Source organism: Rhagoletis pomonella, unplaced genomic scaffold, assembly GCF_013731165.1.
Source record: "Rhagoletis pomonella isolate Grant_MI unplaced genomic scaffold, Rhpom_1.0 Rhpom_scaffold_00013, whole genome shotgun sequence".
Taxonomy (NCBI): Eukaryota; Metazoa; Arthropoda; class Insecta; order Diptera; family Tephritidae; genus Rhagoletis; species Rhagoletis pomonella.
Genome location: NW_023458567.1, coordinates 1,266,748 through 1,278,809, shown reverse-complemented (window position 1 = coordinate 1,278,809; position 12,062 = coordinate 1,266,748). Strand labels below are relative to the sequence as shown.

General features: G+C 36.7%; 2 protein-coding genes across 2 annotated transcripts in view; both read right to left on the bottom strand.

Annotated features, from left to right (window-relative positions):
- LOC118748449 (cell wall integrity sensor MID2-like) overlaps window positions 1–12,062 on the bottom strand; it is a 107,805-nt gene that overhangs the window by 24,440 nt on the left and 71,303 nt on the right. The gene's annotated exons all lie outside the window — the stretch shown is intronic.
- Window positions 833–7,548, bottom strand: LOC118748448 (PDF receptor). Its single transcript, XM_036482890.1, has 8 exons — window positions 7,443–7,548; window positions 4,788–4,933; window positions 4,458–4,718; window positions 3,730–4,023; window positions 3,380–3,649; window positions 3,139–3,293; window positions 2,751–3,041; window positions 833–935 (listed from the first exon to the last, which is right to left on the bottom strand). Exons 1-8 carry the CDS (start codon window positions 7,480–7,482, stop codon window positions 923–925), a joined length of 1,470 nt encoding a protein of 489 aa, XP_036338783.1. The 5' UTR covers window positions 7,483–7,548; the 3' UTR covers window positions 833–922.

Genomic DNA, 12,062 nt, shown 5'->3' with positions numbered 1-12,062 from the left:
TGCTTTCTAGTAGTAGTTAGTAGCGAGTGCCTAAAAGTAGGCCTTATTGCAATCCACCCACTAATAGACGCAACTTTTTTTCCGGAAAGCATTCGACTTCAGCGTGTTTTATGCCACTTTAGGCAAATTTGCTACACATTTTCGTAAAAATAACTAATTAGAAATCAGATATTACCTACAGTTAGTATTTTACACCTTCATTTTACGCGATTCAGCTAAAGTTCAGTTGCTTTTAGAAAACGCTTAATTATTAAATAGGAGCTTTTAGTTGCTTTGCAAAACGAAATGAAGTGATTTTAAAATATTTGCCGTAACAATGCTCGTTTATATAGTCAAATCGATCAGCTTATGTGTAAAAATAAAGTATAAAAAATTGATGCTTTATATGTAAGTACAGTCGCGGGCCATGAATCGGAGTAGTTTTGCAAAAGAGTTTCTTTTAAAGAATTCAAAAGCGAATACTCAGGCCATAATCGCTTAAAAGCCCTTGCTGAGCTTTTTTTTTCGCGTGGTAGCGTTTTTGTGAAACTAAAAATGAACGAGTGATACCAAAATCTAATAAAATTTTCGATTCGATTGGCTCCAACGACTGCACAGTTTATTACTCATACTTCATCTTTCATTCTCCACTGGGGAATTCTTTATTTTAGCACGGACAGACAGCAGAGTCTGCCACTCAATTCCATAATTGTTTTTTGCTTATGATTTCTATGTTTGTATGTATGTATTTTTGTATGTAAATATTTAAGCTAGTTCTTAAGCTAAACGCTTTTTTTCGGCAATCATATAGTATTTTCTAGTCGACTTCCAATGCCAGCTTCGTCGTCTCCTGCTCATCGACGCCCCACTTCAGTGGCGTAAGTCGCTGGCGTCTTGGCTTTTGCTGTCATAAATATTTGCGTAGATATTTTTTTGCTAGACATCACACATTTGTTCTGCACACATTTTTGAGAGAAAAAAGAAGAGCAGAATGGAAGAAACAATAGTACAAAAAAACAGGCGTATAAGTATGTATTTTAAAGTTATAACTGTAAGTATTTTGGAAGCGAACGAACAAACGGGCGGAAAACCGTTGCGAGTATTTTTGAAAAAGCGGGTTAAGTATTATGGTAGGTACTGTATGGTGAGTAGAAATTCATATAACCCTTTAAATTAGATATACATATTTATAAGAGCTTTTAAAAAGCGTAGATACAGCTGTAAAATATTTAAAAACTATGCAAAAATTTATTGATTAATTGAAAATGATAGTCATGCAGAAAAAGTTTTTTTTTTTGTGGGTTGGCAAGAGTGTGTTAAATGCAAAACCAAAAAAAATAAAAAAATAAAAATTAAGCTGCTGGCGAGCCACTATCTACATAGCGCCATCTGTTTGACAGCTCTTTCTTAGTACACGTGTGCTTTGGGATGATCATAACTACTGTCAGAGCTTACGCGATTAATCTAGCACTGCTCTATGTGGCTTTCACGTGCACAAAGTGTCTCGTATGCTAATCATGCTTTAATATTTCTGCTTACAGCTGTTTAGAAAGAAAAACTTGGATAAAGCTTTTTAAAACAAGTTTGCAAACCAGAGCTCACCTCGAGTGCTTTCTCAATCTTAAAGTGAAAATTTCGGGTCAAAAAAATTTTTATTCATTTTTCTAAAGGAAATTCGTTTCCTAGTTTTCAAACCTAAATATATAGTTCGAAAAGTTAAAGCCCCCTAGAGCTTTAGACAGCGTCAAGTTTTCTGCTCTGTTTATAAAGGAAATATTTTTCATTTTGCATTTTATTTGAAATCATTTATCAAAATTTGGTGTGGAGATGTCCATCAGAAGCATTTCTTGTTATCTTTCGATGCCTATAGATCCAAGGTCGACTAGTTTCAGCAAAGCGCATCGCTTATGCAAATTAGTAGCTTTACGGTTACTGGCGTATCGAAATTAATTCGAATTTAGTGTTAATGTGTAAGTGATAAACTATATATCTCTTCGTATTTTATTCAATATTTACAATACAGTTTAAAAAACTATAAAAACTTAAATAAAATTATATTTTTAAAATAAAACTTAACTAATTAAAACAATATTTAACGCTAGATTGAGTACAGGCTTCCTTCTTTAGCTACATTCACGATTATAAGTCTCAAATTTCGGATTTAAATTATATTTTTAACGACTTTTACAAAATAAAATTTTTACAAATTCACGCAGACTTTTTTATGTACAAAATAACCGGTGAAATTTAGCACGATTGTTCAAAAAAAGTTTATGCATTTTCATAAATCTAAATATTTTTGTGAAATATGAAATATGGCTTTCTGAAATAAGATAACAGTATACATATTTATTTGAAATTTACAGAGTCTAATAAACGCTAAGAAAAAATTACAAAAAGTTGATAAATTTTTTCTTAAGATTCTTATGATGTTTAAGTGCAGGATTTTGGGTGCTAAACTACATTCTAATAAGTAAATATATATAAACATTATGCTAATTGGTGTTAAGGCTGGTGGGGACGCAGGCGGGGTGAAAGGCTTGCAATTAGTAATAGCATTTGAGGCGTTCAAGCGTTTGGCCAAAAAGCAAAAAAACTCCTTAAAAGCTATTAAATATTTGAATTATTTTACTACTAAATATTTCATAGTTGCAGATGCACATTTCATGGATACAGAAGTGAGAGAGGTGTTGGTTGTGGTGGTGGTATTGGAGGGGGCGTAAGGCTTAAGGCGGTACTACTACTGCTCTGACAACTCAAATACAACTGACTCGGGTGGTACGGATGACGCTGGCGGTACTCTTAGTACCTTTTGGCCGCCAAAGCACAGCGTCAAGAGCCAACTGCCGCCACCGCCGCTGCTGGTACCCCCGCCGCCCCCGTTGTTGCTCTGCCGACGCGCTATATGTGCGGCAACGTTGTTGTTGTGATTACTAACACGTCGCTGCTGGTGGCGGTAGGTGCTGCCGCTGGAGAGGCGGCGCGCGGGTATGTGCGTGCCGGTGGCGGCCGCGCTATATCTGCGGCCATTCATGCGGCGTGTGGTGGGCGAGTGATCGTTTCTGTGTGCGAAAGAGAGCAGAGATCGAGAGCGAGAGTAAGTGATGGCTTGTGAGAACGCTGGAGAGAGTGAGTGCTTCAATCGGGATCTTAGCTTACCTTTTGCCATCCTGTGGCGTGCCACCGGCCTGGCCTTCGGTGTCGGGTGCAGTGTTATAGGCGCCGGAGAACATTGAGGCACGTTTTGGCGCCCATTCGGGGTGACCGCGTACGGACATGTAGACGGCGAGGCTTTTCAGTAGAACGGTGCGAACCTGGTGGAGCAGAAAGAGCACGGAAAATGGTAAAAAAGATATCTGGTAAGTAGCGCCGGAGCAACGCCATTTCTTTGCATACTCACCTCACCATTTAGGAAACAGTAGATCAAGGCAATGAAAAATCCCTGAAATGAGGTTAGAAAATGCGTCCCATATGACCAAATGGCGAATTTCCATGGCGGCTTCAAGTTCAGTGCAGGTACTTGGTACAGTAAATTGGTGATACCCAGCAAGGGCAGCAGCACAATGGCTGCACGCACCGCCTTGCGCGTCTGCTCGATATCGCTGGCTTGACTCTGGCGCAATTTCATCACCAGGACGCGTATGATGTTCATCAGGAAGAAGAAGTTCAGCTGGATGTGAAAACAGAAAGCAGATAATAAAATAGAGAAATAGATATATAATCGAGAGCCAGTGGATGAATATCCCCTACCAGTATAACAATGAAACGCGGTCCCTCGAGTATCCAGTAGTAAGGCGTCAAATTGTAGTTCCATAGGCAGTCCTGTGCGCTGTCCGTATACAAGGCCGTACATATCGCCCAGACGGTGGTCATCAGCACGGGCAGGCCCCAGCCGAGTAACGAGAAGATTGTGTGCGGAAAGCGGCCCTGAAACACCGCGACCGTCACCATATTGTGCAGGTACAGACCCTCGATGAACATCCACATGAACATGGCGGTGCGAGCATACTCGAGCAGCACGTAGGAGGCCTCGCAGAGGTAGGGCTGTGGAGTGGAAGGGTAGCGAGTGAGAATAATCAGTTAATATTAGGTGCTATTTGAAAAAATCCCTCAGACTAAAAGCTCGAAGCTTACTCTAAAGCTCGTTTATGAAGCATTGCACAAAATTTGAGACATTTTGAGTAAATTTATTGCCAAAAAATATAGTTACTGTTAAAAAAGTTACATCCATCTGAAAGCTAATATGCAAAACGCAGTCAAAAATTTTCACTTGGATTTTTTAGAGCTTTCTGATGCAAAAAAATAAAACCGTAATTAATTTTATACAACCCTTCTTCGAAGCTTTTTCCTTTTGACCATTTCCAGGATACTTAGTCTAAACTTTGTTAAAGCTCTCTGAGCTTCTCAAGCTTTGTTGAGCTCTTCATCCTACATATCTTTAAACCTAAATTTTTAGTATGAATTTCCAAATCACTTACCGTATTCTCAATACCCGCTGTACTCGTATTCGCCGTCGACGATTGACTGCCACGCCGAAACGCCTGATCGAGATACAGCGTCAGTCGTATGATCACTTGGCAAACCATAGCAATGAAGAGATTTTTGTGAATTTTTGTGCGATTGTTGCGTAGCGAGGAGAAATTGCAAAAAATAATTAAGGAGATAATCAAAGCGACCAGCGACAGGATTAGGCCGACGATCTCAAGGGTGCGCGTGCGGTGAGCGATGTCTAAGTAGACCTAAAGGAGATTTTAGGAGTTACACAGATAGCGGATTAAAATTCTAAGCTTAGCTAGAATGCAACTTACATCGATATTCTCCACTCGCTGCAGCATATCATTAACTTCTGGCTTAAAGCAAGGCTGATAGTCCGTCCAGCCGTTGGAGCTATTCTGTGCGTCGTTGGGACGACGTCCCCAGTGGCCATCCAGCTCACATTTTCGATTGGCGAACTCTGCGTGTTGGAGAGAGGAAGAGAGTAGAGCAAGAGAAAAGGATTATTGAGCATTTCAACTTTCATCTCAGAAGGTCAACTTTAGTGGCTGACTGCATATTTTAAATTTAATATTATGACAGGTATTTCGCCATCGGCCTAAAATTGCGTGAATTAAATTGTGCAACAATTTAACGCAACCGTTTAACATTTCCCATGACAGGCATTTAACCGCCCCTCACCCACTCGCACTGAAACCTCATTTACACGCTCATTTAACGCCTTTCGAGCAGACAGACAATACAAAAATTTTAAATTTAAAACTCAAAAGGATTAAAAATAGACCGCAGACCTTCGGCCACAATTGCAATTAAGTTAAAATGCCCACACATTTGCGTTGCGTTGCCAACAGAAAACAAAAACAGAAAAAAAAATAATCAGACGAAATTACGCACATCCTTGCAATTTAGTGGCGCGAGACGCAGCGTGCGCGAATGGCGCAACAATAAAAGAGCAAAGTGAGCGGCGAGGGGGGGGGATGGCATTTGATGCACGGCATTTCCTATTTGTTGTTTGTTGTTTAGCGGTGACGCGAGCGGTGGCGGAGGCGGAGGCGGAGGCAAAGGCGGAGACGGCAAACTCATAATGAGTTGAAAACGTAAATAGGAAATGGAAAATTCATTTAAATGCATTTTTCTTTGGCTCAATACACACGCACACACAGCGTTGTATCATACAAATGTGTATGGAAGTATGGCTGTAAGGCGTTTTTATTGCTTTTGCTATTGTTGTTGGTTGTGATGGCGGTTTTATGTAGACTACTGGCGGCGGGAGCAGCAGTACAAGTGCTGTTGGTAGTAGAATTATATAGTAAACACACGAAATTTCTCTTCTTATGATTGCCTATATACTTATACATATATACATACGCACGAACATACACACATATTTTGTTATATAAATCGCTCAGTGCAAAGATTTCTTGCACATGTTAATGCACGCATAGCTACCATAAAGTTACTCGTAGTATGACGACCTTCTTCGTATCTTGATTTTCAAGACGTTTGCCAGTTTTGTTTTTGCAACGTTAAGTGGCACGAATGGCACGTTGGAAATTTGTTGAAAATCTCAAAAAATTCTTGTTTGAAAATTATTAGGTTGTAGGTAAACGCATACATGTGTATGTATGTCTGTATGTACGCATGTAGTAGCAAGAGAGAAGTAAGCGCTGAGATGCTGAGGGCGTCAGGGCAGCTAGTCGAACGTAATGTGGAAGAAGATATATTAAAAAATTCTTCTTATTTTATAAAACATCATTTTTAGCAAATTGTAATTGGAATAGTTCGTAAATTAGCGCAACAGAAAATTACATAAGGAAATCGCGTACTTTAAGCAATGGCTCTGAAATGAATTTTAATCTTATTTTTGGATATTAACATTTTTCCACATTTGTGTCGAATATGTTGAGAAATATTTTAATAGCAGAATTCTAAAACAAGAAATATTTCTTTGCCAAAGTTATTATTAGAATACTTAAGCAATAGCAATCTAAAAGTGTAGGTAAAGCGCCTGCAGATAGGCTCCAACTTTTTATATTTCTCTAACATGCCGTTTCTTCTGGCTTGGCTTTAATGTTTATTATTTTTTTTTACGAAAGTATAGCGTAATCTTACAAAAACCATGAAAGTCCGAATTTCAAACTTTGTAAAAAAAACTAGGTATATTCGGACAAAGCTTCATCAAAATTTTAAGCGTTTAAAAGTCATCAACGGTATTTTGTAGCCACTTACACCTTGCACTTTATTAAAATGGCATATAAAACTGCATACCAAGATTTTATTTTATTTTTTTCAATTCTGAGTCAAAAGTTTGAAATTTTGATTAGCATTTGGTAAAATTCGCCGAATTTTTATAAATCTTGTACAAATTTTAAAATTTTGACTTAGATGGTAATTGAACTTAAGAAAAATGGTCAAAACTTGTTAAAATGTCGCGTCCTTAGTTACATTTTCGCCGCCGTACAAATGTAAATACATGGCAAGGAGCCACATTTTGCCAAAAAATGTATGAATGGTAATCAACTGATTGGTTTTGATATTCAAGTAAAGCCCATTCTCCTGGCCTTGCCATTTTTCAATTAAATTGAATGCCGATTTTTAACAACGAATTTAACGGTTAACATAACACTGACTCCAATACCAATCACGTTGAAGTATGCGATCAAATCTGGCTGTTATATGGCCATCTAATTTTGTATGCTGACTGTTTGCCACAAAAACCATGCCATGCGGAAGACGAAGTACCAAAGACTAGTAAAGAAATTGTGTTTGGTATTCGTCAATCCACACAGGTTATTGCAATTGAACTCGGATTTCCAGCAGCAGCTAATTGAATATCGCAAAAGTCCTCAGCAAATGAGAAAACCACTAATTTAACTGAAGTCTAACAAACGACGCTTGACTTTCTAACTAAATTAATCCAATACAAACACACACTCAATCGCAGCATAAATTGTTCATTGTTTACTTACTTGTTGTGTCAATGCCATGTCCGACTGGTGGACAATGCATGCGCGCTAGTACGCCAGCCGGTGTTGGTGGCCAGCAGAGGAATTGATCCCATGTCCAATTGCAGAAGACGCCTGTGAAGTGGAGTAAAATGGGAGAGAAGTGGAAGGAAATGTTAATCAAAAATGATAGCAACGATTTGAAGTGCAAATGGATTTCGTACAAATTGGGGCGCTGAATGAGTGAAATTCGAAGGCAATTAAGTTTATTTAAATGTCAATTCATTGCATTTACATATAAAAAGTTTAATTATTTTCCAGAAACCTGCTGGTGTGTGTGTGTGTAAAAATGTACAATTCAGCAAAAATTTGATCTATGCCACTATTTTTTTTTTGTTCAGGTTTAATTGGCTTAATGCACCATAAGTTATGCTAACTATTAGTGTTTCTGCGTATTTGTTGTTTCAACTTTAATTTTGCTAACTTTTTCATGCAGCAAATTCATTTTCTTTTTTGTATAGAAATTTTATAAGCAGCGTAAATTAGTTGGAAATATGCCCACATGCACGCACAAATACAAACTTATATACTTATACATACGTATGTATGTGGGTATATCCATGCATTATAAATCTAGGTACATATGTACATACAGTATTGGCCAGTACAATAGCTCCCCCATTTCAAAGTGCTATTGTTTCCCACTCATGTTTATTTATTTATTTTTAGGAATTTCCCATTAAAATACGGTTAGCTCTCTAACAAAGCCCATACAAACCCAAGTTTAAAACTTTGTAGAAAACTACGAAAAAAATCAACGAATTTTCATTAAAATTTCAAACTTTTTTCTCAGAAAATCAACGGTTATTTTTAGCCACTTGAAATTTAAACATTGTTAGACTAAAACTAAATGGGCTATAAAACTGCGTACTCAAAAAAATTCTAACACTTTTGAGAAAAAAGTTTCAAAATTAGGTGAAATTTCTTTGATTTTTTTTGTAGTCTTTTAAAAATTAAATTTAAAAGTTTATATGGGTTTTGTTAGAGAATGAACTATATTTTAATTGAAATTTCTTAAAAATTAATATTTAAACATAAATGCCAAACAATATCACTTGGAAATGGGGGTTCTATAGATATGGCCAATACTGTATGTAGCTAAATACCTTACAATGAAAAATTATCAATTGATAAAAATAACCAACTTGCAGTTAGCGTTTTCGCTGGTTTTCGAGAAATACCTCACTTTTAATTAGCTATGACAAAATCAACTTATTTAAATATTCTCATACAAAAATTACTATAAATACACTTTTTTCTGCACTTCACAGTTGCGTTTTACGAATTCAGAACAAATAAAATAGATATCGAAATGTTCAGCCTCATTGCGAGAGTAGTGCCGAATGCAAGTCGTTTTTCGAGAGTCGAATCGTATCGAAAATTTCACGTCATTGTCTAAAATTTCCTCTTGTCTTGGTGTACTAAACCGGAAAACCTTGGCAGCACTGCATAGATTTCGACGATTTTCATCATTAACTTACTTCAGCACGACAGTAGACAATGCCAGTATTGTCGAGTCGTACAATTTAGCCAAATTTACGACTTACGCAGATTTAAGTTAAATTTAAGCTAAAATTACTTCGTGCAGGGTATATAACACACACACACACACACAAAAGGCATTTGTACATAATTCAAGGGCTTCGCTTCATTTATTTGGTTATTATGACATAGTTTAACCAACTAAGCCTCAGCCACATAAACTGTTAATCGCATTGTAATGCAATTCTAAGCAGATTATCGCATTACATCATTACTAAGTAGTTAAAATAAATAAATAATTCATGAACAAAATACACAACTACACTCATACATACATACTGAGCGTGAGCATTGCTGACTAACCGCATTTTGCGGACTGATTAAAACGATTAATGAAAAACAGCATGAAAATGAATGAATGAATGAAAAAAACGCTGATTTAAAAAATTTAGTTAAACTTATAAATTTTCCAAATTTTTTAAACCAACAATATTTATAGAATTTAGGATGTCACGACAAACAAGGAAAACGCTGCTGCAGCACTAGTTATATTTTTCCGGAAAATTCACTCACAACGTCACCACGCCACTCGAAGATCAAAAGCAAAGCAGATTGTTTTGTAACCACAGTTGAATCAAAAGACAGCATGGCGCAACTGCGCTACCTAATTGTCTGATACCGGCCATGGCGCTGGCTTCTTGGTATTAGCGCACGAAAATTTGCTGCATTACCCACCACCAATGGGGAAAAGTTCACCGTATACTCCCGACAGTAAATTTGCATAGCAATTTCGAAAAAACATCTACGACAATAATTTTTGTTTAAATAGTTCTACTGAAATAATTGAAATACTTCCTTAGTAAAAGTTTAAAATTTTTTGTTGACTTTAAATTTACTGACATTAGGGTGGAACGTTAGGGTGATAAGAACTGATTTCTGGTAGGTAAGTACTAGAACGGGGTACTTGAAGTCAATGAACTGTGGAACGATAAAAATTGCCTCCTAGAGACAAAAAAAACGCTATATAATACCTCAAGATCCGACTGAAAATGCTGTGAAGATATGAAAAAATTACAAAACTGTAAAAAGGAGATGGTTGCAAAAAAAATGTCGAAATAGCCTTGAAACAATACTTTAGATTCGAAGGTAACAGGTTAACTTAAATCAGACTTTGGTACGATTCGGCTCAGCCCTAGTCAACGGTTTAGGCAAACTAAGCTGTGGTGGATTAGCTTTAAAACTAGAGCTCTTGTCTTTCATCTAACACGTTAACCGAACAGAAAGTTGTTTTCAAAAATAGTCGACTTCACTTAATCGACTAATCGTTTTCTTTCGACTGTTGCTCACAAACAACTTGTGGACTAACCGTTTGTTTTCGAATTTTCTACTAGTGGTTTTCTTTCAGTTAACATAGTTGTTTATATTTTTCGAATATTTATGCATATTGACAAAACCCAACCGTTACTTGGATCTGTTTTATAAAAGGGGATATGAAGTAGTATATAGTGGTAGCAAGCTTTTGGATATACAAAAGTTAACCATTAAATTGGCAAGAAATAAAATTTTCTAATTGGACCATACATTTAGTCAGTGTGGCAATTTTTGTATACAACATTAACCGTACCAAAGTAGTCCTAAAGGAAAATGAGACAATTTCATACATATTTTGCCAACTTAACGCATGCATTCAATAACCATCTGGCTATTTTTTAATATTTGACGATTGAAACTTCAAACAACTTCCATAGCAAATCTGTCTTAGAGCTTCATAACTTCACTGCACTTGAAAGCCACTATAAAAGGATTCATTTTATATACTACATTTACACCTAAGACCTGCAACTAACTTCCATCTTGCTTCGGTAGCTATTATCCCACAAAATTCAGGACCCCTAGATAAACTCATACAATGAGCTAATAAATTTCAAATTCTCAATGTTTCACATTTGACATTTAACATGAATACATACAATACTCACCAGCTAATCTGCTTTGAATTTGTTTCGTTCCACCTTAAAATGATTTATTTGCACTTTTATGGATATGTATGTAAATACATAAGTGCCCTAATAGTTTCATAACAGCAAATGTTGCATCACAAAATGCATTGCACATTTGGCCATTGCCAGTGGATTTTATGCACACAGACATAAGTAAATATATTAAATTTGATAATTTGATTGAAATTTGTAGTCTTGTTGAGAGAAAGGGAGAGGAGAACAGCAAAAAGGAGCAAAGAGTCAACTAATGGGTAATAAATAGAATTCTGGAAATAAGTACATCTGTGTGTATGAGATTATTTAAATTTAAGCTATGGTCTATGCTTACGCTATTCGCAGTTTCCCCAAGGGACATTTGTCTTGACCACATCAATGGCCAAACTTCATAAATATCTATGTATTTATGTAGATCTATTTATGGTTTCTTTTCCTATTTGAACACCACGTATTATCATATCACATCAGCATAATCATTTCCTTGGTGTGTGGGGTTGCTTCGGACACATTTACATTTTCTGCTGCGAATTTCTCAGAGTTTTATCTCAAATGTTTTGGAATTGTGTGTGTGCGTTCTTGCAACACTGCCACGTATGTATGTATGTATGTATTGTTATGTATTCTAACAGTTTCCTACACGTCTACGTTGCTTGTCTTCTCCGTTGCTTTATACGCATGTTTGCTCTGTACTTTCATGTGATTTCATGCAACGCACATGCACGCATCCACACACCACATCCGCCCTGCTCCCTCTCATGGATACCGTCTTTGGCCTTCGCTAGTGTTAACAAACTCGTCTTGAAGGTCTTGGCATGCATTTGTCATATCGAATTTGTCAAGTTACTTGGATTCATTTTTGTCAGTTGCATTGATAGAAGCTTATAGGTAAATACATACATACATAGTGCATTCATACGTATCGAAATAATTTTATGTACATAAATACATTTATTTGCTTCATGTAAGTTCTGTAATCGCAGCCTGATTTATATAATTCCCCATGCCTTTCAACGACAATTTTCGATTTCCAAATTTCCCATTACAGCCGGCAAATATTTACGCAACTGAGTAGCAATTTCGATAGTTATTTGTTCACGTGGCGCGT

Excerpts from the sequence above, each read along its gene's own strand:
- LOC118748448 (XM_036482890.1), bottom strand. The coding sequence starts at position 7,482 with ATGCATTGTCCACCAGTCGGACATGGCATTGACACAACAA. Across the intron at positions 4,934-7,442 it reads ACATGGCATTGACACAACAA|AGTTCGCCAATCGAAAATGT; the intron begins GTAAGTAAACAA and ends TCCAACACGCAG. Across the intron at positions 4,024-4,457 it reads CAGCGGGTATTGAGAATACG|CCCTACCTCTGCGAGGCCTC; the intron begins GTAAGTGATTTG and ends TCCACTCCACAG.